Source organism: Pristiophorus japonicus, chromosome 4, assembly GCF_044704955.1.
Source record: "Pristiophorus japonicus isolate sPriJap1 chromosome 4, sPriJap1.hap1, whole genome shotgun sequence".
NCBI classification, from domain to species: Eukaryota; Metazoa; Chordata; class Chondrichthyes; family Pristiophoridae; genus Pristiophorus; species Pristiophorus japonicus.
The window spans coordinates 157,207,431-157,234,911 of NC_091980.1; the positions used below are offsets into that span (position 1 = coordinate 157,207,431).

General features: G+C 45.3%; 1 protein-coding gene across 3 annotated transcripts in view; it reads right to left on the reverse strand.

Moving 5' to 3' along the window:
- Positions 1 to 27,481, reverse strand: part of LOC139263127 (tau-tubulin kinase 2-like) — a 269,673-nt gene that overhangs the window by 83,515 nt on the left and 158,677 nt on the right. For all 3 annotated transcript variants that reach the window (XM_070878715.1, XM_070878714.1, XM_070878716.1), the window contains 2 exons: positions 9,920 to 9,985; positions 2,606 to 2,698 (listed from right to left, as the gene is read on the reverse strand). In XM_070878715.1, the coding sequence (XP_070734816.1) occupies positions 2,606 to 2,698; positions 9,920 to 9,985 (159 nt within the window). The remainder of the gene's footprint in view (positions 1 to 2,605; positions 2,699 to 9,919; positions 9,986 to 27,481) is intronic.

Here is a 27,481-nt window from a genome sequence, read left to right on the forward strand (position 1 = left end):
TGTGGGATAATGTCAAACGCCTTCCTGAAATCCAGGCAGGGTATATCCAAATCTTTAACTTCCTTGAAGAAATCCAGTGAACTGGCCGGATATAATCTTAACCTATTTCTCATCAGATCCTGTCCTTTCAGCTGATTCCTTATGTTATCCCTCAAAGTCTTAAACACAATTGCGGTAAGGTTCCAAGATCTGTAATTTGAGATGTCAACCTTACCCAATTTTCTTTTTAATAAAGTGTCTTTATAAAGTGCAGATCACAGATTTACTACTGTCCAATCCACTGGGACGTTACCCAATTCCAATGAGCTTTGAAAGATATTGATAAAGGGTTTTGCAATTTCTTCAGCCAACTCCATCAGCAGCCTTGGATGGAAAGTGTCACAGCCCGGAGGCCTTGTTTACATTCTACTTCCTCAACCTTTTTGCTATGCCTTCTTTTCGGATTCTGAGGATTTCTAGTGGATTTTCTGCCTCATATTCCTGTGTCCACTCTTTCCTTCCTTTCAGTGATAAAAACAAATCACAAAATAATGATCTAGTGAATCTGCTACTTCCTTACCCTGACATTGCTGCTGGTAAGTGGTCCAACATCTCTGTGCAGCCTTCTCTTGCTCCTGACTTATTTAAAAAGAATGGCTATTGCCCGTTACATTTTCTATATCCCTCTCATGTTTCTGCTTTGCCTCAGTTTGTTGACCTCAGTTCTCCCAATCCTGTTCTTTCCCATACATTGCTGAATTTTATATGTGCCTTCTATCTAATGCTTTTCATGACTTTCCCTCTCATCCATGTTAATTTTACTCATGATTGGTGCTCCATGTGCTTTTGGGATAAATTGCTTAAAATATATCCTTAAAATGACCATTTTTCTTCCATATTCTTCCCTTTAAATAGTTTTTCCCATTTTATTTTTCATACAATATTCCAACCCCTCCAAGTCTGCTATCCTGAAATCCAATTTCTTGGTAGCTTTTATTCTCTGTTCCATCTTCATTTTAACCTTAAAATTAAAACCAATGGTCACTAGACCCCAAATGTTACCATACTTAAACTTTGCTTATTAGTTTATTAGTTATGAGCAAATCCAATGCAATCTACTCCTGATAATTCAAAATTCCTTTTAATGGAAATTCAGTGCTTAAGTAAAAATTTAATTCCAGATAATTCAAATTAATCTATTTTGAAATGCACTGCTGTCCTTCTTGTGCTTTCTTCACCTGCAGTTTAAGAAAAGAATCTTGACGTATTTCAGTAAACTCTTTTGTCCATAGATTGTCCCCACTCTATGTTCCAGTCCACGTCAGGTTGACAATCCCCTTCGGTTATAACGGAGGCTTCCGCACAAATTATTTTTTGGAAAAAAAATTTCTGAAGACTTTGTGGTGACTAACATATTCCTGCTACAAACATTTTCCCTTGTCCATCTTTCAGCTCCAACCAAAGAGATTCTGTGCCAATTCCCAGTTCCTTCTTAACAGCATATAAAACCTCCCTGATTAAAACAGTGTAACCCCAGCCCTTTCTTCTCAATCCTTCCTGAAGCACACAGTCCTGCACATTTGTTTCCCACTTCGTCGTCCTTTTGCCAGGTTTTCTTGACTATTGTATCTAGCAGCTCCCCATTTACCACCAATTCGAACACCTATTTTATTTCTTATGCTCCTAGTGTTTTAGCTCATTTGTTGTCCTTGCTGTATTCACATGACTCCTCCCTAATGATTAGTTCACACCATTATTCCCTTTCCCGTTGATGGGATTTTGAAAGTTAATTCAAACATAGAAAAGAAAGAAGCTTAACGACACTAGATCCCAGTAAGGTATACGCAACATTATAAACAGCTTTCTGTGGGACCATTTTTTGTGGGTGAAGGGTGCAGTGCAGGTTCCCTTAATTATGCCCTTGATGTTGCAAGATGTTTAATTAAATAAAAGCTTATCCGCACTTGCGAAATCTCATTCATACAGACAATATATTTTACTCCGATCTAAAAACAAAAGGCAAAAATCTGTTGGACCTCACTAATAGAAAGGTTTATAGCTAAGTTAAGATAAGTAAAACCCATTCCTTTCCAGGTGGCTCAACAAGGTTACACAGTAGGTGGCTGAGCTATTCAGACCAGGAAGGGCAAGATTTCGCCCCCAGTCTGTGCTCAGTTAGCCGATTCTGTTGGGTAGCACGATGGATGCTAGAATTGACCGCAGTTTAAATTTCATCCGAGTCCTCAGAATTACTTGAGGATTAAAAAGAATGGATTGTACACATGAATATCAGCAGGTACATGTTTGCTGTTTTTACTGGACTCATAACTTCAACCTCAGTCTCATGAATGTTTAATCAAACCTTATTAATAAAGATGGCTTCTAATGATGAAAGGCATTGTGCAGACATACAAGCCCTGCAGTAATCAGACCAACTGCCAAGGGCCCCTTGTGATCATCACCTAAAACGCTCTCGATAAGCCCAACATCTGCTGATGTGGCAATTTATGCTTTTACTTCCACTCCAATCGTTGTGTAGGTAATTAACTGAATGGAAATCATTATAATCTTTCACTACTACACCGAGTTCTGCCTTTGTGCTTCAGTTTAGTGCTTTAAGAAATACCTTGTCCTTTATCTTCCTCCATGGTAGCTGCCCAACGACAAACTCCACCAACATGTAAAATAAGGACCAGAGGTCATCGTGTCGGCCCATTTCCTGTTTAAAAAAAAATGATCTGTAAACATGAGGAATTTAAATAGCATCAGAAAGCTGAATAGATAGAGCAAGCAATGTCGTGGGATATTGTTAGGTAACGGACTCAGACCAATGAAATCTATTAAAAAGTTATTTCATTCACTCTTTAAAAGTTCACTGAATATCATCATACGGAGAACTTGAGCATCCCTGATTATAATCGCTCAACCATTGGTGGCCGTGCCTTCAGCTGCCTAGGCCCCAGGCTCTGGAACTCCCTCCCTAAACCTCTCCGTCTCCCTTTCCTCCTTTAAGACGCTTCTTAAAGCCTACCTCTTTGCCTACCGTAATTTCTTCTGATGTGGCTCGGTATCAAATTTATTTGTTTTGTCTTATAACACTCCGGTGAAGTGACTTGGGACGATTTACTGCGTTAAAGGCGCTATATAAATAAAAGTTGTTGTTGTTGAGACCTGTAATGTGTCCAAGTGTTGTTAAAGCAGCCATTCTGTCATAAGGACTTCCTTAGCTTAATAAAACAAAATGTAAAAATGGTGTCCCACTTGCATCAACTGTTCTGTGATTCTGTCCTTTGACGTAGTGCTGCTGCTGTCACATTGGTTATTGGCAGAATCAGCAATATGCCGATCCTTCCACTAACAAACACTAAACATAAAAAAGAAATGTTGGCCAGGCCCGTCAGTCTGGAGATCTGCAGCTGCACATTAGTCTCCCACAGCACCAACCCCCAAGGCCCTGATTCAGTTTCCATGGAAGCAAGTTGCATTGGGATAGATGTATAATTGCATCTGGCACTGCACAATGGAATAGATGGGCCAGGGAGACAAGCTTCATTAAGGGTGCACTACAATAATTTCTTTAAATTGGATTAAAAACGAAAATTTTTAAAAACATAAATATACAATTCTCACAGTGTTAAATAATTGAATTAAAACATCCAAACACCATTCCTTTCGTTTTTAATTGCTAATTCTATTTGTCTTTATGAAAAGGTGTTACAGTGATAGTGCAGAGATAAAGTTAGTTATGGGATAGAGCTCCTTGCATCGATAACTGGCAATCACACGCTACTTTTCCTTTGGTTACTTCACCATTTCAACCACCTTATCTGACTTGGGGTACAACAGAACCTTATTCACAATGGTCTTCGAGCATTTTCATTCAATGGTCAAAGTTGTCGTGAGTGCAACAGCGGATGGATGATATTAGTCAGGCTCGCCATAAAAACATATATTTTCCCTCTGGTCAGGTAAATAATGTGTAATTAATGCTACTGAGGCTTTGGTCTGAAAGATTATTAAAATTGTTTGGCATATACAGGTACAACGTCCGATATCCGGAATCCTCGGGACCGAGTCTTATTTTGGGTTTTTCCATATTTCAGACAAGAAAATAATGGAAGCGCAAAATACTGTGGATGCTAGAATCTGGAATAAAAACAGAAAACGCTGGAAATCTCAGCAGGTCAGATAGCATCTGTGGAGAGAAAGCAGAATTAAGAAATAACGGTCTGAAATCCGGACTCCTCGACCGAATCGTGCCGGATTTTGGACCTCGACACTTGCACTGGGGCTCAGAGATATCCGGAGCCGAGGGGCAATATTCTCGACCTCAGTGATGGCTCAACTCCGCCAGGTAGGGTCAGTGAGCCCGGTGGCTGGTCATCGATGAGCAGGTCCCTAATTGAGTGCAGTCTGTTGGCGGGGTACCACACAGAGGGTGGGTAAGGTGCTGAATTTCCATCACAAGCTCATCTCCTCTACACCCTAAATTCACGCCGCTCCAATTCACGCCGCCTGCCCCTGCCCCCGCCTGCCCCTGCCCCCCTCCGGGCGCTGGGCTTTTGTGTTTCCTCGTCCCTCACTGCCTGATGTCGCCATCTTGGCCGTCTCAAAGTGTCCGGTTTTCAGAGAATAATTCTGGATTCCGGACGACTCCATCCACGATGCGCAAAGTGCCTAGTTTTCAGACGATTCTGGTTTTCGGAGTTCTGGATTCGGGACATTGTACCTGTAGTAGTTTGTGTGTCCTCCCAAGTGATAGACATGTCAGTGTTATTTTGCTTTTTAACAAAAGTTGAAGATGTCATGAGACCCAATACTGATACAAAGCTAATCATACTCCATAAAATCGGATCATTGAGCAAAATCAAAACTTTATACCCAAGTAGATTTTAGGACTCACCAAAGACTTAGCGAGTATATGCATGGTGGAAAGCTGCACCAACCAGTAAGATCACAGGTTTGACACCTGCTCTCAGCCAGGGTGAAGGCAGCACTACAATTGTCCGCAGAGGAAGAATCATCATCCGCTCCTGATGTAACTACTCCTGCTGCTAGTACACTTGTAACAGATATTTGCTGCGATGCTTTCTTAGCATTGAATAGCCTGTTATCAGTCACTGCTTTGACTGCTACATGATTATAGAGGTACTTTGGAACAGTTCTGCAGACACCATTAAGAAACCAATTTCGAGAGAGGAAGCGCAAGGACAGAAAGATCAGAAAACGGCCTTTGCATGTATGGGCAAGAGAGTGGGCCCAGCTCTCACATGTGGTGCCTGTTCCTATCCTGCACATACAAGGACAGATGCTTGCATGTTAGGTACAGGTTTTTATTTTTAAACACCTGATCCTAGTCTTAATTTAGATTGTAAAAGAAACTGGTCAATATTTTTTTTTCATTACCGTAAGTCGTCAAAAGTGCGAAGTTAAACATTGGAAAGAATGAGAGGAAATATAAACTAAAGGGTACAATCCTAAAGAGGGTGCACGAACAGATAGGCCTGGGGGGGTGGGGGTATACATGCACAAATCGTTGAAGGTGGCAGAACAGGTTGAGAAAGTGGTTCAAAAATCATACGGGATCCTGGGCTTCATGTATACAGTACAAAAGCATGGAAATTATGATGAACCTGTACAAAACACTGGTTCGGCCTCACCTGGAGAATCGTGTCCAATTCTGGGCACCGCACTTTCGGAAGGATGTGAAAGCCTTTGGGAGGGTGCAGAAAAGATTTACGACAATGATTCCAGGAATGAGGGATTTCAGTTATGCGGATAAACTAGAGAAGCTGAGGTTGATATCCTTGGAGCAGAGAAGATTGAGAGGAGATTTGATGGAGGTCTTCAAAATCATGAGGGGTCTGGACAGAGTAGATAGAGATAAACTGTTCCTATTGGCAGAAGGGTCGAGAACCAGGGGACACAGATTTAAGGTATTGGCAAAAGAACCAAAGGTGACATAAGAAATTTTTTTTTTTTTTTTAAAAAACAGTGAGTGGTTAGGATCTGGAATGCACTGCCTGAGGGGGCAGTGGAGGCTACTCAATCACTGCTTTCAAAAGGAAGTTGGATAAATACCAGAAAGACAAAAAATTTGCAGGACTGTGGGGAAAGGACGGGGTAGTGGGACTAGCTGAAAGGACGGGGTAGTGGGAACCGGCACGGGCTCAACGGGCCGAATGGCCTCCTTCTGTGCTGTAACCATTCTATGATATTTCAGGCACAAAATCCATTATAGCGAACAAATATATACAAGCTAAATGGTACCATTTTAAAAGGGCTGTGTGAACAGAGGTGCTTGTGCACAGATCTTTGAAGGAGGTAGGACAAGTTAACAAAGCAGTTAATAAAGGATATGGGATCCTGGGCTTTATACATAGAGGCGTAGAGTACAAAAGCCAGCAAGTTATGCTAACCTACATAAAACACTAGTTTGGTCCCAGCTGGAGTAGTGTGTCCAATTCTGGGCACCACACTTTAAGAAGGACTCCAAGGACGAGAGATTGCAGTCACATGGATAGATTGGAGAAGCTAGGGTTGTTCTCCTGAGAGTAGAGATTTAATAGAGGACTTTAAAATCATGAACAGTTGAGAGAGTAAAGAGGAACTGTTTCCAATGGCTGAAGGGACGATAACAAGGGGTCACAGATTTAAGGTGATTTGCAAAAGAACTAGAACTATTTTACACAGCGAGTGGTGAGGATTTGGAATGCACTGCCCGAGAGGGTGGTGGATTCAATAGTAGTCTTAAAAAGAGAGAATCGGATAAATAGCTGAAGGAGAAAAGATTGCAAGGATATGGGCAAAGAGTGGGGGAAAGTGGGATTAACTGGATTACTCTTCGAAAGAATCGATGCAGGCTCGATGGGCCAAATGGCCTCCTTCTTGCTGTACTATTCTATGCTTTCACTGTATACAAAATTAATGTAAATGTCCTGTAAATTCCCAACCTCAATCAATGCAAAATGGAATCAGTATAATGGGCAAAATCCATTTGTCAATTGCATTCTTTAAAGAACCTTTATTACTTAAACTATGTTACATTTTTCATGAAGTTACAAAATCCCTATAGAAGCCTTTTTTATACATATTACGATAATCAATACAAACACTGCCTTGTATGCTGGAGCTGTGCAGTAACTATGTAAGAAACTGGAAAAATAAATAAATCTTTAATTTCATAAGAAAAAGCCATGAAGCGACATTTGAGGGGGGCATTTATGAATGGCTCTACTCTTCTCCATGGGTGTTAATAGATTATAAAGCACATGAAGACATACCAAAAGTATTTAGGATTGAGTAGTGGGGAAAGCAGTAAGCAAATAAAGGCTGTTCAAGGTCCGATTACAGAATTTATCCTTCAAATGACCAGGATAAATAAGCTTGTGCATGGGTCCCAGTCATGAGTGCAATAAGGTGTATACTTAAACAGCATGCTATTGAGTTAAATTTAATTTTATTATGGTATCAGTTATATTTCAATCTGTATCATAACAGCTTCAATATCTTCACAAAAAAAAAAAGAGTATTCACATCTCTCCGGGAGCTTTTGAGTCGCATCTTTTAAAAAAAAATCTCCTTAGCAGAACTAAAGTTAAAAAGTATGGACATGCATTCCTGGCAATCAAATGGGATAATAACTTGTTAAGGAGCTCATTTAAATTCCTGGCTTCTGGACTCTTAGCACACTACATTTTACATATTAATAATTATTGGCACCACAAGTAGTCTCAACAGTTACTGGCAGAAACAGAAAAACCTTCCCACATCAGTTGCTTGCAAAACTCTGGGATTTTAAAATATTGAATTATCTACCATGAACCAACTGGGTAGAATTTTAGAGTAGAACTGAAATTAAGTATTAATTTGAGAGCATTAATGAAGGTTTTTTTATGGTGCAGGAGAGAGTAGGAGAATAGCCCACATCCCTATGCTTGAACACAGTAAAACGAGAGGACAAAAAGTGATTTCAATGATCTATACCCAAACATAATTGTATGTCCCACATTCTACCCTATGTAAACTAAAGGTGATCCAAAACTCAACAATCCAATGATTTAGATGAGGGAATTGAGTGCAATATCTCCAAGTTTGCAGATGACACTAAACTGGGTGGCGGTGTGAGCTGTGAGGAGGACGATAAAAGGCTGCAGGACAGGTTAGGTGAGTGGGCAAACGCATGGCAGATGCAGTATAATGTGGATAAATGTGAGATTATCCACTTTGGTGGCAAAAACACGAAGGTAGAATATTATCTGAATGGCGGCAGATTAGCAAAAGGGGAGGTGCAACGAGACCGGGGTGTCATGGTACATCATTGAAAGTTGGCATGCAGATACAGCAGGCGGTGAAAGCAGCAAATGGTACGTTGGCCTTCATAGCTAGGGGATTTGAGTATAGGAGCAGGGAGGTCTTACTGCAGTTGTACAGGGCCTTAGTGAGGCCTCATCTGGAATATTGTGTTCAGTTTTGGTCTCCTAATCTTGCTATTGAGTGAGTGCAGCGAAGGTTCACCAGACTGATTCCCGGGATGGCAGGACTGACATATGAGGAGAGACTGGATTGACTGGGCCTGTATTCACTGGAGTTTAGAAGGATGAGAGGAGATCTCATAGAAACATAAAATTTTGATGGGATTGGACAGGTTAGATGCAGGAAGAATGTTCCCGATGTTGGGGAAGTCCAGAACCAGGGGACATAGTCTAAGGATAAGGGGTAAGCCATTTAGGACTGAGATGAGGAGAAACTTCTTCACTCAGAGTTGTTAACCTGTGGAATTCCCTACTGCAGAGCGTTGTTGATGCCAGTTTGTTGGATATATTCAAGAGGGAGTTAGATATGGCCCTCACGGCTAAAGGGATCAAGGGGTATGGAGAGAATGCAGGAAAGGGGTACTGGGGTGAATGATCAGCCATGATCTTATTGAATGGTGGTGCAGGCTCAAAGGGCTGAATGGCCTACTCCTGCACCTATTTTCTAGGTTTCTATGTACCCAGTGTCCTAACTCGCACCAAGTCCCACTCACCCATCACCTCTGTGCTCGCTGACCTATAGCAGTTTTCGTTTAAGCACCGCTTAAGCAAAGCAAAATTCTCACTTATTTTCAAATCCCGCCATGGCCTCGCCGCCCGCCGCCCCCCCCCCCCCCCCCCCCCACCTCTAATCTCCTCCAGCCCCATTACCTCCAAGTCGCACGCCAACCTAACTTGGACATCTCCCATTGTTTCTTCATCACCGCTGGGTCAAATCCCTGACCTAACACAATTGTGGAAGTGCAATCACCATGTGTACTGCAGCGGTTCAAAGAGAAGGTGCCCTATCACTACCTTCTCAGGTCATCTGGGGATGATCAATAAACACAGCCTTACTAGTGTTGCCCATATCCCAAGAAGAAATGAAAGGAGCTGGTCAGATATTGAACACTCAATATGCTGAGCACCTGATACAAACATTAAGGAACCACAAAACAGAACGCAGTGAGACTGTGCAACATTCAGGGAAAATACAGTAACTAAACACTATATAGACAGTTGAATCATTCTCCAGATGAGCAGTTAGTTTTTTTGGATGCTGTTCTTAATATAGGTTAAAATGAAATTCTGCCCCATGGTTGGATGACTACAGCTGAGCACGAATCTACAGACAGCTCAAATTGATTTGTTGGCTCGTGTAAAAGTGAAGGGTTTCAAAATGGAACAAGAGTAAACGTTTTTAATTGTGTTCATGCCTTGCTACTTGCATTTGCAGCACGTTATAAATGCTACTTTTACTTTAGTCATTAGGATACATGGTATTGAACAAAGAAAGCAACCACTTGGCTGCAGTCTTACTACATAATCATGGAGATGGGAAAAGTACAAGCTAAAATATCTGTGCTTCATCATGTTGCTGAGTTGATGTTCTGCATGCATTAACCTTTCAAGACATCTTTACATACCCGGTTTTTATGTGCATTGATTGATGCATAGCGCACTGTGCCTCTGAACCCTGCTACCACTCGAGGCTGAAAAAAATTGAAAAAGAAAATTAGTAATTTCTTATAATTTTGACGAAAATTACCAAAAGCGAAAATGAAAATGACAAAACAATGTTCCACCAAATTCTGGAGCAGAGCTAATACACCATTGAACTACACAGCAGTACTTCTGCACCAAGAATGAAACACAGAAATTTACAGCGCAGAAGGAGGCCATTTTGGCCCATCGTGTCTCCGCCGGCCGACAAAGCCGCATGGCCCTTCGTCAGCGGCCCTAAAGGTTACATACAAGTAATGAACAATGACACAAAGGCAAAGAGCACCAAGCCCAACCAGTCCGCCCCACACCACTGCAACACCCCTTATACTAAAAACATCTACAATCCATCCCAACCGGAGCCATGTGATCTCCTGGAAGATGCAAAAACCAGATAAAAACCCAGGCCAATTTAGGGAGAAAAAAATCTGGGAAAATTCCTCTCCGACCCATCCAGACGATCGAAACAAGTCCAAGAGATCACCCTGGCCATATTCGATTCTCTGCAGTACTTACCATTATATCTGCGCCGACCAACAAAAGGTCATCCAGTCTAATCCCAATTACCAGCTCTAGGTCCGTAACCCTTCAGGTTACTGCACTTTAAAGTGCCCATCCAACCATCTCTTAAAAGTGGTGAGGGTTTTTGCATCCACCACTCTTCCAGGCAGCGAGTTTCAGATCCCCACAACCCTCTGCGTAAAGAAGCCCCCCCCCCCCCCATCAAATCCCCTCTAAACCTTCCACCAACCATCTTTAAACTATGCCCCCTCATAATAGCTCCCTGAAAAGAAAAGGCTTACTTTGTCAGTCTACAAATATTTTGACTATTAATTATTTGTTTCCGAATGCATGCAAAGTAAAGCAAATGGTTCACTTTCTGCAGTGTGAGTTGGTTAACTAACCCAATTCCTGCAATTACAGTTTTACAAATCAGGTACAGACAGAAGTCGCTTAAGGGATGTCCAGTGCAATGCAAAGTCTAATTGCTTCATGATCTTCAACTTTTTTTTTTAAATCAGCATGCCGAGGTTCTCTGTGGTGAACTACAATGACATTATCTAGCAACTACACTCCAAAAGTATTTCATTGGCTGTAAAGTGTTTTGGTCGTAAAAGGCGCTATATAAATCCAAGTCTTTTCATCCAATTCAAATTTCTTTAAATATATGGAAAATTGATTTGCAACACTGAGACAATATTGAAAAGTAGTACAGTTCTTAATTTTTAAACAGTTAAAACTAGTGGTCACGATCGAAATAAAGAAAGTGAACACTCATCCCTTATTATAGTTTTTGCCATCAGAGTAAACTTCCCAATTTACATTAGTGCTTAGAGTGACAACTAAAATGATGTTCTAAAGTGAACAGCTTATGAAAATAGTGACAAACTTTGATCATTTTAATCTATAGAAAGAAATATTTAATCAGATACCAAGTTCTACCCAATATTTGACAACAGGGTTTTTCAATAAGGATGAATTCTTGATGTGTTCGTTAAAATGTGTGTGTTGAAAAGTCAACATGTTCTTTCATCAGATCTGCCTGAATCAATAAGCAATGACATAAGAATATCGCCTAAAAATCTAATGGTTCGTCTAACTTGACAGCTTGCTTTAGGATTAGTTATATAAAAAGGATCCAAAAAGTTCAAAACTGTTCATCCAGAAGAAATGGAAGCGAACGTACAGTGGATGTATTGGTCACCTATAGTTTGGCCTATCCCTCACCTGTATCAGCGCCACCGGCCAACACCAACAAGGTTACATTTCAGTGGGATAAGCAGAAATTCCAATTTGCAGCACATTCACAAATAGTGTCGTGAAAGTGGACGAATCATAATTTAAACAGTTTAATTACCATTATAAGGCATTGAGAAACAAACCTGAGAGAAAACGTTAAACATTTTCAGTACTTGATTAGTGAACAAGAGTCTCTGGTGTGCTCTGGACAATGTGTAATGGGGAAATTGAGATTACAATATGGTGGACACCACTGCTTTTCCATTTGGCTCTAATGCAGGTACTCAACTACATGCAATTTGTTTTATTGCACGATTTTGATCTGTATTTTGGTGCATGAAACAAATATTCATTTTAATTTAAACAAGCGATATCATAAAAATTGCGGAGTATACTGAAAGCTTACAGTAAAACACTAAGTTCTCTGTCATTTGTGAGTGCAAATCCTTCATATCTTCCACCTTCTCTCAGGTAAAGCAAACTTGTTTTTAATTTGGTTTCCTCTTTAATAGGCTGGTAAATGTGACAGCTAGTTTCCGTACATGATGGTTTGTACTTGCAATGTCAATTTAAAAAAAGGTTCCAGTTGCGAGATATTAATCAAAGCACTTGGGTACAGTTCCTGTTTCATATAGTTAAGGGGAAGAATTTGTTACTAAAAGGCCATTTGACCAATCTCCCTCAGCTGAAACTTTTTAAATTTAAATTGATGCAACAATCAAGTACAAAAACTACCTCTGGAACATCAGCCAGTCTGTTTATGGACAGAAAGCAAATTAGAAGCTGCAATAAAAGGCAAATGGAAAACAAAGCATTTTGAGACCCAAAATAGAAAAAAGAGCATCAAGAAATCCATCTCCCTGGCTATTATTGTAGGTTTTCAGCTCATTCATGGTCATGGGAACAAACCAAGAGATGGAAGTACTTGACTATCAGCCTCTGTTACCACAGTACATATTAAAACATTACAACTAAAAATTATAAATGTCAATCTTTGCACCTCCTTGACTTTATCCTTTTTTCATCAATCCTCTCAATCATAATTTTAAGGCCGAGGGGGTGGGGTTATGGATCTTGTAGGGCCATCGGGGAAACCGGTTTATTTTTTAAGTTGGGTGCATCAACAATGACCTCCAGGGAACATGAATCACAGCCTTAGGCCCGACTGATAAGGGGGAAAAGATAGAGGTAAAGTAGCTGGTAGAAGGAGTCAGCCATGGAGCAGTTGGGGTAAGAGTACGCGAGGGAGCCAAGGTGGAGCTGAAACACATGGTTGTTGCAGTGTGATTGGGCAGAAGGCACTTATCGGCGAGAGAAGTTCTTGTGTAATACAACTGGTGAATAAAGAAAATAACCAATTAGAAAGAAAAAAAAACAGTACAAAACAGAACTCCGCCATTCAATAAGATAGAAACATAGAAAATAGGTGTAGGAGCAGGCCATTCGGCCCTTCGAGTCTGCACCACCATTCAATATCATGGCTGATCATGCAACTTCAGTATCCCATTCCTGCTTTCTCTCCATACCCCTTTGATCTCTTTAGCCATAAGGGCCACATCTAACTCCCTTTTGAATATATCTAACTGGCCTCAACAACTTCCTGTGGTAGAGAATTACACATGCTCACAATTCTGAGTGAAGAAGTTTCTCTTCATCTCGGTCCTAAATGGCTTACCCCTTATCCTTAGACTGTGACCCCTGGTTCTGGACTTCCCCAACATCGGGAACATTCTCCCTGCATCTAACCTGTCCAATCCAGTCAGAATTTTATATGTTTCTATGAGATCCCCTCTCATTCTTCTAAATTCCACTGAATATAAGCCTAGTCGATCCAGTCTTTCTTCATATGTCAGTCCTGTCATCCCGGGAATCAGTCTGGTGAACCTTCGCTACACTCCCTCAATAGCAAGAATGCCTTTCCTCAGATTAGGAGACCAAAACTGTACACAATATTCAAGGTGTGGCCTCACCAAGGCCCTGTACAACTGTAGTAAGGATCTCCCTGCTCCTATACTCAAATCCTCTCGCTATGAAGGTCAACATGCCATTTGCCTTCACCGCCTGCTGTTCCTGTATGCCAACTTTCAATGACTGATGTACCATGACACCCAGGTCTTGTTGCACCTCCCCTTTTATGAATCTGTCATAATTCAGATAATAATCTGCCTTCCTGTTTTTAACCACCAGTGGATAATCTCACATTTATCTACATTATACCGCATCTGCCATGTATTTGCCCACTCACCTAACCTGTCCAAGCCACCCTGCAGCCTCTTAGCATCCTCCTCACAGCTCACACTGCCACCCGGCTTAGTGTCATCTGCAATCTTGGAGATATTACATTAAATTCCTTAGTCTAAATCATTAATGTATATTGTAAATAGCTGGGGTCCCAGCACTGAAACTTGCGGTACCCCACTAGTCACTGCCTGCCATTCTGAAAAGGACCTGTTTCTTCCTACTCTTTGCTTCCCGTCTGCCAACCAGTTCTCTATCCACGTCAGTACATTACCCCCAATACCATGTGCTTTAATATTGCACATTAATCTCGTGTGGGACCTTGTCAAAAGACTTTTGAAAGTCGAAATACACCACATCAACTGGCTCCCTCTTGTCCACTCTACTAGTTACATCCTCAAAAAATTATAGAAGACTTGTCAAGCATGATTTCCCTTTCATAAATCTATGCTGACTTGGATCGATCCTGTCACTGCTTTCCAAATGCGTTGCTATTACATCTTTAATAATTGATTCCAACATTTTCCCCACCACCGATGTCAGGCTAACGGTCTATAATTCCCTGTTTTCTCTCTCCCTCCTTTTTTAAACAGTGGGGTTACATTAGCTACCCTCCAATCCATAGGAACTGATCCAGAGTCTATAGAATGTTAGAAAATGATCACCATCTAGGGTCACTTCTTTAAGTACTCTGGGATGCAGACTATCAGGCCCTAGGGATTTATTGGCCTTCAATCCCATCTTCAACCTCAACTCCACTTTCCCACCTATCCCCATATCCCTTGATTCCCTTCGTGTCCAATATGGAATTGAAAAAATAAAATTCACTGCGTTGCATGTAAGGGCAAAGTTATAAAACTAGATTTAAAAGGTACAGATGGAAAAAAATGCATTGTAATCAAACAAGGCTTTTCCCTCCATAAACCAAGTAAAAACAATTCAACAGTAGAATGTATCTCTATAATTCATTTAGCCTCCCAAGGAAGAGTCTGGCATGTACCTCCTGCCCAACAAAGGTAATCTCACAGAACTTCACATTTTCTCTTCATCGAGAACTTGCATATATAGGTTGAGCGTCCAAAATCTGGAGTTCCGAAATTGGGCCGATCTGTGGCGGGGTCGTCCGGAATCTATTCTGGAATCTGGACATTTTTTTTTTTTTTTTTTAAACTGATTACCGCTGCGAGTTGCGCCTAGGGAGAGGGAAATACACCCCCCACCACCCCCCAAAATCCACACCTACTAAATTGCCAAAACGCCAACCCAGAACCCCCAACCCCAGAACCACCCCCCCCCCCCAAAAAAACCCGGAACCACCCCCAGCTCTACCGCTGGACCCCACCCCCTCCCTGCTCCGCCACCTTTAAAAATCGATTCATTTGGAGGTTTGAAACAGTTTAAGAACCAAAAGCCATTTCAATTTTGTCTGCACAATACAACCTCACACATTACAGTAATACTGACAGCTGAAACAATAACAGGGGTCTAGAAATTGCAAGCAGACAACAAATTAGCTTCCTCACTTGCAGTGGTCTAATTACTACAATGGTACTTTGTACATTCAGATTGATGGAGCACCCAAGGACCATTACTAGAGTTCAGCCATGCCCCCGCCACCCCCCTCCCCTTACCTCGGTCCGGGCCTTTCTGGTTTCAGGACGTCGGAAAGACGTTCCAGAATCCGGAAATACCCGAAATCCAGAACGGCCCTGGGGTTTCTGGATTTCGGATGCTATTATATATATATATATAAAATATATAATTATATTTATTTTTGGGATAAAAACGGAGACAGGTGAAAAGCGCAGCGCTAGCAATCAACCTGTGATAGGTATACACTGCAGTCATCGTGTTACAACTCACTATGGAGGGAGAGGAACCACATAACTGACAGCCTACGAGGCGAGTGCAGCCAGTTCATTATTAAGCGTTTAAGAAAAATTGCCACAAGATTCTAAAATTGAAATGAAGAGGGGGGGGAAATGTAGAGACTTTAAAACATGCAATAAAGACTGCGCATTTAGGTTAAGCTGTGCAGATTTCTCACTAATTGCTATTTCCCTACCACGATCAATTCTAGCTGCAGCTATAAATTCAATGGGTAAAACAGAAAATTAGAAAATTATCTAATGCTGAAACGCCTTGCTTCACAGGCATTACTATACAGATGTTAAAGGAAAGCAATTTTTCCCAATGACTCATGGTGAATGCATTGCCTGGTATGGTACTCCAGGGTATGAGCCATGGAGCTCAGGAAGGCCCAATCTCCTGTCCAGTTTGTGAATCTCCACTATACTAAAAATTGCATCCGGCATCATTACCATGGCCAGGATTGCCAGGGAATGAGGATGGAAACCACAATGACTAGCACATAGCTTACATTCAATACCAAAACCGTCTGCAAGTTTGGTAACCTGCTGTGTACAAAATGGCAGACAGACGTGAAATCAAGTTTAAAACACAAATGCATTGCATGAATGGGCTGTCCCCTCCATCTCTGTAGCGATTTCAAATAACCCGTGTACAGACATTGCAACCTCCCACAGATGTCATAAAATTATCTTCTGCAGCAGTGCTGCAAGGCAAGGATTTGGTTCTCTGCTTAAAAAAAATTCCTTTCCAATGCTAACGATTAAGATTTTCACAGATATCAGCAATGCCCGATTTATGTTTTCATACCACTCTCCTTTGGTCTAGCTCTGTAATGAACAGGAAAAGGTGGCGAAGAGCAGAGGCTAGCAACACTAACCTCAATCATAAAATGGAAACTAGTTCCTTTGACAGCTAGTTTGACTGACTGGCTTAACAATAGCTCAACTACTTCAGTTATGTAACCCTGGCTAACACACTGCGTCAGGTTATAAATACTGCAGTCACGTTTGGATCAGCAGTAGACGGTCATTGTTAAACCCGAGGATGTTGGCTTGATGCATCACATCAAAGTTTCAGACCATTGTCCCTGGGTGGGCAGGTGGTTTTGTATTGTTCTCCTCTTGGTAGCTTGAAACTGCATAAAGTACTCAAATTATAACTGTTATAACTAAAGAACGGTCACACAGTGGTTACTGTATCAGTAATCCAGAGATGCGAGTCCAAATCCCACCACGGAATGAACTCGCTGTGGAATTTAAACTCAATTAAATAAATCTGGAATGATAACCATGAAACTAATAGATTGTTGTAAAAACCCAACTGCTTCCCCAACGTGTTTTAGGGCATTATGCCGTCCTGTAGTTGACTCTTAACTGCCCTCTGAAATGGCCTAGCAAGCCACTCAGTTGTAACAAACCGCTGCAACAAAGAATAAAACCGGATGGACCATCCGGCAGCAGCTTCGGACATGACAACGGCACACCAGCCCAGTCGACCCTGCAAAGTCCTCCTCACTAACATCTGGGGACTTGTGCCAACATTTTAGAGAGCTGTCCCACAGACTAGTCAAGCAACAGCCTGACAGTTATACTCAGAATCATACCTTCAGCCAATGTCCCAGACTCCTCCATCACCATCCCTGGGTATGTCCTATCCCACCAGCAAGCAGTTCAAACCCACTACAGGTGGCAGCACAGTTGGAATGGAGAGGCCCTGGGAGTCCTCAACATTGACTCTAGAAGTCTCATGGCTTCAGGTCAAACATGGACAAGGAAACCTCATGCTGATTGCTACCTACCGCCCTCCCTCAGCTGATGGATCAGTACTCCTCCATGTTCAATTCTACTTGGAAGAAGCACTGAGGGCATAGCAAGGGTACACAATGTACTCTGGGTGGGGGACTCCAATGTCTATCACCAAGACTGGCTTGATAGCACCACTACTGACCGAGTGGGCAGAGTCCTAAAGGACATAGCTGCCAGACTGAGCCTGTGGCAGGTGGTAAAAGAACCAATGAGAGGAAAAACCTACTTGACCTCATCCTCACCAATCTACCCATCACAGATGCATCTATCCACGTCAGTATTGGTAACAGTGACCACCGCACAGTCCTGTGGAGACGAAGTGTTGTGTGGCACTACCACCGTGCTAAATGGGATTGATTCAGAACAGATCGAGAAGCTCAAAACTGGGCATCCACGAGCCACAGTGGGCCATCAGCAGCAGAATTGTATTCCACCACAATCTCTAACCTCATGACCCGGCATATCCGTCACTCTACCATTACCATCAAGCCAGGGGACCAACCCTGGTTCAATGAGGAGTGTAGAAGAGTATGCCAGGCGCAGCACCAGGCATACCTAAAAATGAGGTGCCCACCTGGGGAAGCTGCAACATAGGACTACATACATGCTAAACAAAAGAGGCAGTAGGCTATAGACAGAGCTAAATGATCCCACAGCCAACAGATCAGATCACAAATCTGCAGTCCTGAAACATCCAGTCGAGAACAGGAAAATGGCAGAGACATTGAACAAATACTTTGTATCGGTCTTCACTAAAAACATGCCAATAGTGGATAATCAAGGGGCTATAGGGAGGGAGGAACTTAATACAATCACTAAAAAAGTAGTACTCGGTAAAATAATGGGACTATAGGCAGATAAATCTCCTGGACCTGATGGCTTGCATCCTAGGGTCTTAAAAGAAGTGGCTGCAGAGATAGTGGATGCATTGGTTGTAATCTACCAAAATTCCCTGCATTCTGGGGAGGTCCCAGCAGATTGGAAAACCGCAAATGTAACACCGCTATTTAAAAAAGGAGGGAGACAAAAAGCAGGAAACTATAGACCAGTCAGCCTAACATTTGTCATTGGGAAAATGCTGGAGTCCATTATTAAGGAAGCAGTAGCAGGACATTTGGAAAAGCATGATTCAATCAAGCAGAGTCAGCAAGGTTTTATGAAAGTGAAATCATGTTTGACAAATTTGCTGGAGTTCTTTGACGATGTAACGATCAGGATGGATAAGGGGGAACCAATGGATGTGGTGTATTTGGACTTCCAGCAGGCATTCGATAAGGTACCAGGGTTACTGCACAAGATAAAAGTTCACAGGGTTTGGGGTAATATATAGCATGGATAGAGGATTGACTAACTAACAGAAAACAGAGAGTCGGGATAAATGGGTCATTGCCCGGTTGGCAGTGACTAGTGGGGTGCCGCAGGGAGCGGTGCTGGGGCCTCAACTATTTACAATCTATATTAATGACTTGCAAGAAGAGACAGAGTGTAATGTAGCCAAGTTTGCTGATGATGTAAAGATGGGTGCAAAAGCAAATTGTGACGACGCAAAAATTCTGCGAAGGGATATAGACAGGCTAAGTGAGTGGGCAAACATTTGGCAGATGGAATATGTGAGAGCTTATTCACTTTAGCAGAAAAAAATAGAAGCGCCAAATTATAATTTAAATGGAGAAAAATTGCAAAGTGCTGCACTACAGAGGGACCTGAAAACATGAAACACAAAAAGTTAGTATGCAGGTACTGCAAGTAATTAGGAAGGAAAATGAAATGTTGGCCTTTATTGCAAGGGGGAGAGAGTATAAAAGCAGAGAAGTCCTGCTACAACTGTACAGGGTATTGGTGAGGCCACACCTAGAGTACTGCGTACAGTTTTGGTCTCCGTATTTAAGGAATGATATACTTGCATTGGAGGCCGTTCAGAGAAGGTTCACTAGGTTGATTCCAGAGAGGAGGGGATTGACTTATGACGATAGGTTGAGTAGGTTGGGCCTATACTCATTGGAGTTCAGAAGAATGAGGTGTGATCTTATCGAAACATATAAGATAATGAGGGGGCTTGACAAGGTGGATACAGAGAGGATATTTCCACTCAGGGGAAGCTAAAACTAGGGGCCGCCCATTTAAAACAGATGAGGAGAAATTTCTTGAGGATTGTAAATCTATGGAATTCTCTGCCCCAGAGAGCTGTGAAGGTTGTGTCATTGAATATCTTTACGGTGGAGATGGACAGATTTTTGAGGGATAAGGGAATAAAGAGTGATGAGCAAGTAGGGAAGTGGAGCTGAGTCCATGATCAGATCAGCCATGATCTTTATTAAATGGCAAAGCAGACTTGAGGGGCCAAATGGCCTACTCCTGCTCCTATTTCGTATGTTATGAATGGTGGTGGACCATTAAACAACTGACAGGAGGAGGAGGCTCCACGAACATTCCCATGTTTGATAATGGTGGAGCCTAGCACGCAAGTGCAAAAGACAAGGCATTTGCAACCATCTTCAGCCAGAAGTTCTGAGTGGTTGATCAATCTCGGCCTCCTCCAGACGTCCCCACCATCACAGAAGCCAGTCTTCAGCCAATTTGATTCACTCCACCTGGTATCAAGAAACAGCTGAGTGCACTGGATACAGCAACGGCTATGCCCCCATCGTGCTGAAGAGGTGTATTCCAGAACAGGCCACGCCTCTAGCCAAGCTGTTCCAGTACAGCTACAGCACTGGCATCTATCAGACTATGCGGAAAACTGCCCAGGTAGGTCCTGCTCACAAAATACAAGACAAATCCAATCAGGCCAATTGCCACCCCATCAGTCTACTCTCAATCAGCAGCAAAGTGATGGAAGGTGTTATCGATAGTGCTATCAAGCGGCACTTACTCACCAATAACCTGCTCACCGATGCTCAGTTTGGGTGCCGCTAGGACCACTCGGCTCCAGACCTCATTACAGCTTTGGTTTCTTCCCGCTCTCACATCATTACATCTGGTGTCCCCCAAGAATCTATCCTTGGCCCCCTCCTATTTCTCATCTACATGTTGCCCCTTGGCGACATCACCCGAAAACAGCGTCAGTTTCCACAAAAACACTAACGACACCAGCTCTACCTCACCACCACTTCTCTCGACCTCTCCACGGTCTCTAAATTGTCAGTGTGGTTGTCTGACATCCAGCTCTGGATGAGCAGAAATTTTCTAAAATTAAACATTGGGAAGACCGAAGCCATTGTTTTCAGACCCCACCAAACTCTGTTCCCAAGCCACCGACTCCATCCCGCTCACCAACTTCTTTGAGGCTGAACCACACTGTTCGCAACCTTGGTGTCATATCTGCCTCTGAAATGAGCTTTTGACCACATATCCACAGTATAACTATGACCGCCTATTTCCTCCTCTAACATCACTCGTCTCTGCCCTTGCCTCAGCTTATCTGCTGCTGAAGCCCTCATCCTAGCCTTTACTATTCCAACACATTCCTGGCTGATCTCCCACATTCTATCCTACGTAAACTAGAGGTGATCCAAAACTCGGCTTCCCGTATCCTAATTCGCCCCGTACCATTCACCCATCAATCCTGTGCTCACTGACCTACATTGGCTCCCAGTTAAGCAACACCTCGATTTCAAAATTCTCATCCTCGTTTTCAAATCCCTCCATAGCTTCGCCCCTCCTTATCTCTAATCTCCTTCAGCCCCCCAACCCCTTGAGATATCTGCGCTCATCTAATTCTGCCCTCTTGCGCATCCCTGATTATAATTACGCAACCATTGGTGGCCATGCCTTCTGTTATCTAGGCTTTTGGTCACTTGCGCTAATTTCTCCTTATGTGGCTCAGTCAAATATTGTGTCTCATACTACTCCTGTAAAGTGCCTATGTTAAATGTGCTATATAAATACATGCTGTTGTTGGTCCAAACATGGACAAAAGAGCTGAAATCCAGAGGCGAGGCGAGTGACTGCCCTCGACATTAAGGCAGCATTTGCCAGTGTGTGGCATCAAGGAGCCCTTGCAAAATTGAAGTCAATGGGAATCAGGGGAATGACTCTCCACTGGCTGGAGTCATAGCTAGCACAAAGGAAGATGGTTGTGGTGGTTGGAGGCCAATCATCTCAGCTCCAAGACATCACTGTAGGAGTTCCTCAGGGTCGTGTCCTAGGTCCAACCATCTTCAGTTGCTTCATCAATGACCTTCCCTCCATCATAAGGTCAGAAGTAGGGATGTTCGCTGATGATTGCAGTATTTAGTTCCATTTGCAACTCCTCAGATAATGAAGTTATGCCCACATACAGCGAGACCTGGATGACATTCAGGCTTGGGCTGATAAGTGCCGTTACTTGTCACTTAAGTGCAGGCAATGACAATCTTCAATAAGAGCATCTAACCACCGCTGCTTGACAATCAATGGCATTACCATCGCCGAATCCCCCATCAACTACCTGGAGGTCACCAGTGACCAGCAACTTAACTGGACCAGCCACATAAATACTGTGGCTACAAGAGCAGGTCAGAGGCTGGGTATTCTGCGGCAAGTGCCTCACCTCCTGACTCCTCAAAGCCTTTTCACCATCTACAAGGGACAAGTCAGGAGTGTGATGGAATACTCTCCACTTGCCTGGATGAGTGCAGCTCCAATACTCAAAGTGCAGAACACCATCCGGAACAAAGCAGCCCGCTTGATTGGCAATGTAAGAAATCATGAATCAAAATAAATTGCAAATTGTAAAATAAATAATGATTTCATGAAAGAAATGGGTTTGCCAGCCCAACAACTAGGATAAGTTGATAAAACAGGAGAATTCCAATCACATCAGATAAGGAGTTGTATAAAGAGCTAAGAGGTTGTCACAAGGTCAGAACACAAAAATAGTCACTCGAGCAGGCATAGCTAGCCCTGATAAGAGGTTAAACAAGGAGCCCTAGGACAAACAAGCTGTTTGAGAGGGTAACAAGATGTCCAAACAAAAGAAAAGCAAAGGTATGATCTCATGGGACAGGGGAGGGTTTTCACCTGAGTTGAGACAAAGAACTCGACATAGCATTGGGCACCTTGGTTTGGGAAAAGCCCTTGCAGGTTAGATAGCACTGCCCATCTTCGACCGCAGGCCCACCCCATAAAAGATAATAAGATATCTGAAGAGCTTTTTAACACAGACGGTGCAGAGAAGAGCTGTTAGTGCATGCCAGCCATCTGTCCGATCGGGCGTGTCACGGTCAGATGTCTACTATGTCTAGATTTGATTATATTTGAATGACCACTCAATAATATGACGACTCCTATGACCCTTTTGTATAACCTGTGATCCAAAGCTTACAGCACCCCATCCAGCACGGTAAACATTTACTCCCTCCACCACCGGCGTACAGTGGCTGCTGTGTGTATCATCTACACGATGCATTGTAGCAACTCACCAACCCACAACCTCTACCACCTAGAAGGACAAGAGCAGCAGGTGCATGGGAACACCATCATCTCCAAGTTCCCCTCTCCAAGTCACACAGCATCCTGACTTGGAAATATATCACCGTTCCTTCATCACTGCTTGGTCAAAATCCTGGAACTCCCTCCCTAACAGCACTGTGGGAGTACCTTCACCACATGGACTGCAACGGTTCAAGGCGGCAGCTCACCAACACCTTTTCATAGAAACAGAAAATAGAAGCAGTAGGCGGCCATTCGGTCCTTCGAGTCTGCACCGCCATTCAATATGATCATGGCTGATCCTCTATCTCAACACTATATTCCCGCTTTTTCCCCATACCCCTTGATGCCTTTTGTTTCTAGAAATCTATCTATCTATCTCTTAAATATATTCAGTGACTTGGCCTTCACAGCTTCAGCACCCTCAGTGAAATCATTTCTCCCCAGCGAGTGGTTGGTTACAGCATGGGAGGAAGCCATTCTGCCTATCGAGCCCATGCCAACTCTCAGCTTGTCTCACTCCCCTGCCCTTTCCCCGTAGCCCTGCAATTTTTTTCTCGGATACTTGTCCAGCTCCCTTTTGAAAGCCACGATTGAGTCTGCCTCCACCACCCTTTCAGGCAATGCATTCCAGATTCCAACCACTCGATGTCAATGTCAAAGCGTCTGAGTTCCCGGGCAACTATGGCAGTGCGGCGTTCCGGCCTGTTGCTGTTGGGATTGTCCATGAGGGTCCTGACGTTCCAGGTCCCGAACTTCATACTGATGAAGTGGAAGATGCCTGTACGGGAGTTCTTTTAACATGGGGTGGCTGCTGCACACCGACAACCACACAGGCTTAGCCGAACAAGGTCTTGATCCAGTGGCCAGGGGGTCCAAGACAACTGGAGACCAGGCACAGCTCCATGGGGCCAAGTTTCGGCCTGAGTTGCTCCTGTTATTTTGGAGCTACTGGTTTAGAATGGAGTATCTTAGAAATTGCAATGCTCGGCATTTAGTTTGCTCCAGTTCTAGTCAGTTAGAACAGTTTCAGTTTGGAACAGATTTTTTTTTCAAAAGGGGGCGTGTCCGGCCACTTACGCCCGTTTTGAAAGTTTAGGCAGTGAAAACATACTCCAAACTAACTTAGAATGGAGTAAGTGTAGATTTTTGTACGCTCAGAAAAACCTTGTCTAGACTTAGAAAATCAGCGTAGGTTACAAATCAGGCGTAGGGAATGGGGGGGGGGGGGGGGGGGTTTAAAGGGAAGTTTACAAACATTAAACACTTCAGTTTTGCAAATAAAGAGCCATCATCAATAATAAATGATAAATACATCAATAAATCAATCAAAAAAAAATTTAAAAAATTTATCAATAAAACAAAACATTTTCTACTTACCGACTGCAGCACCAGGAGTCCTGGGACGGCCCCCCCCCCCCCAGTGTGTCTCTGTCTCTGTCTGTCTGTGTCTCTCTCACTGTTTCTGACAGCGAGGGGAGGGGAGCGAGAGCGCGAGAGAGCGAGCGCGCGAGAGAGAGAGAGAGAGAGAGAGCGAGCGCGCGAGAGAGAGAGAGCGAGCGCGCGAGAGAGAGAGAGCGAGCGCGCGAGAGAGAGAGAGCGAGCGCGCGAGAGAGAGAGAGCGAGCGCGCGAGAGAGAGAGAGCGAGCGCGCGAGAGAGAGAGAGCGAGCGCGCGAGAGAGAGAGAGCGAGCGCTCGAGCGAGAGAGAGCGAGCGAGCGAGCGAGCGAGCGCGCGAGAGAGCGAGCGCGCGAGAGAGAGAGAGCGAGCGCGCGAGAGAGAGAGAGCGAGCGCGCGAGAGAGAGAGAGCGAGCGCGCGAGAGAGAGAGAGCGAGCGCGCGAGAGAGAGAGAGCGAGCGCGCGAGAGAGAGAGAGCGAGCGCGCGAGAGAGAGAGAGCGAGCGCTCGAGCGAGAGAGAGCGAGCGAGCGAGCGAGCGAGCGCGCGAGAGAGCGAGCGCGCGAGAGAGCGAGCGCGCGAGAGAGAGAGAGCGAGCGCGCGAGAGAGAGAGAGCGAGCGCGCGAGAGAGAGAGAGCGAGCGCGCGAGAGAGAGAGAGCGAGCGCGCGAGAGAGAGAGAGCGAGCGCGCGAGAGAGAGAGAGCGAGCGCGCGAGAGAGAGAGAGCGAGCGCGCGAGAGAGAGAGAGCGAGCGCGCGAGAGAGAGAGAGCGAGCGCGCGAGAGAGAGAGAGCGAGCGCGCGAGAGAGAGAGAGCGAGCGCGCGAGAGAGAGAGCGAGCGCGCGAGAGAGAGAGCGAGCGCGCGAGAGAGAGAGAGCGAGCGCGCGAGAGAGAGAGAGCGAGCGCGCGAGAGAGAGAGAGCGAGCGCGCGAGAGAGAGAGAGCGAGCGCGCGAGAGAGAGAGAGCGAGCGCGCGAGAGAGAGAGAGCGAGCGCGCGAGAGAGAGAGAGCGAGCGCGCGAGAGAGAGAGAGAGCGAGCGAGAGAGAGAGAGAGCGAGCGCGCGAAAGAGAGAGAGCGAGCGCGCGAGAGAGAGAGAGCGAGCGCGCGAGAGAGAGAGAGAGCGAGCGCGCGAGAGAGAGAGAGCGAGCGCGCGAGAGAGAGAGAGCGAGCGCGCGAGAGAGAGAGAGAGCGAGCGCGCGAGAGAGAGAGAGAGCGAGCGCGCGAGAGAGAGAGCCTGGGCCCGGCCCAAGACTTCGGGCTGGATTTACAGGTAGGTGGCGTCGGGTCCTGGGTCGCGGAGATGGGGGGGGGGGGGCCTGGCTCCGCCTCCCACAGCTCACGCTGCGCCGCGCCCAGCTCCAGAGGACCTGCAGGGAGCCGGAGAATGAGTTTTTTTAGGCGCACTTTGTGGCGCGGAAAACGGGCGTCCAGGTCTGGGCTGCGCCGTTCCAGGGGGAGGAGAGGAGAGGAGGAGAGAGAGAGAGAGAGAGCGAGCGCGCGCGAGAGAGAGAGAGAGAGCGAGCGAGCGAGCGCGAGAGAGAGAGAGAGCGAGCGAGCGAGAGAGAGAGAGCGCGAGAGAGAGAGAGAGAGAGAGAGAGAGAGCGAGCGCGAGAGAGAGAGAGAGAGAGAGAGCGAGAGAGAGAGAGAGAGAGCGAGCGCGAGAGAGAGAGAGAGAGAGCGAGCGCGAGAGAGAGAGAGAGAGAGCGAGCGCGAGAGAGAGAGAGAGAGCGAGCGCGAGAGAGAGAGAGAGAGCGAGCGCGAGAGAGAGCGAGCGCGAGAGAGAGAGAGAGAGCGAGCGCGAGAGAGAGAGAGAGAGCGAGCGCGAGAGAGAGAGAGAGAGCGAGCGCGAGAGAGAGAGAGAGAGCGAGCGCGAGAGAGAGAGAGAGAGCGAGCGCGAGAGAGAGAGAGAGCGAGCGCGAGAGAGAGAGCGAGCGCGAGAGAGAGAGAGAGCGAGCGCGAGAGAGAGAGAGAGCGAGCGCGAGAGAGAGAGAGAGCGAGCGCGAGAGAGAGAGAGCGAGCGCGAGAGAGAGAGCGAGCGCGAGAGAGAGAGAGAGCGAGCGCGAGAGAGAGAGAGAGCGAGCGCGAGAGAGAGAGAGAGAGCGAGCGCGAGAGAGAGAGAGAGAGCGCGAGAGAGAGAGAGAGAGCGAGCGCGAGAGAGAGAGAGAGAGCGAGCGCGAGAGAGAGGGAGAGAGCGAGCGCGAGAGAGAGGGAGAGCGAGCGCGAGAGAGAGAGAGCGAGCGCGAGAGAGAGAGAGAGCGAGCGCGAGAGAGAGAGAGCGAGCGCGAGAGAGAGAGAGCGAGCGCGAGAGAGAGAGAGAGCGAGCGCGAGAGAGAGAGAGAGCGAGCGCGAGAGAGAGAGAGAGCGAGCGCGAGAGAGAGAGAGAGCGAGCGCGAGAGAGAGAGAGAGCGAGCGCGAGAGAGAGAGAGAGCGAGCGCGAGAGAGAGAGAGAGCGAGCGCGAGCGAGAGAGCGAGCGCGAGAGAGAGAGAGAGCGAGGAGAGAGAGAGAGCGAGGAGAGAGAGAGAGCGAGGAGAGAGAGAGAGCGAGCGCGAGAGAGAGAGAGAGCGAGGAGAGAGAGAGAGCGAGCGCGAGAGAGAGAGAGAGCGAGCGCGAGAGAGAGAGAGAGCGAGCGCGAGAGAGAGAGAGAGCGAGCGCGAGAGAGAGAGAGAGCGAGCGCGAGAGAGCGAGCGCGAGCGCGAGAGAGCGAGCGCGAGAGAGAGAGAGCGAGCGCGAGAGAGAGAGAGCGAGCGCGAGAGAGAGAGAGCGAGCGCGAGAGAGAGAGAGCGAGCGCGAGAGAGAGAGAGCGAGCGCGAGAGAGAGAGAGCGAGCGCGAGAGAGAGAGAGCGAGCGCGAGAGAGAGAGAGAGCGCGAGAGAGAGAGAGAGAGAGCGCGAGAGAGCGAGCGCGAGAGAGAGAGCGCGAGAGAGAGAGAGCGAGCGCGAGAGAGAGAGAGCGAGCGCGAGAGAGAGAGAGCGAGCGCGAGAGAGAGAGAGCGAGCGCGAGAGAGAGAGCGAGCGCGAGAGAGAGAG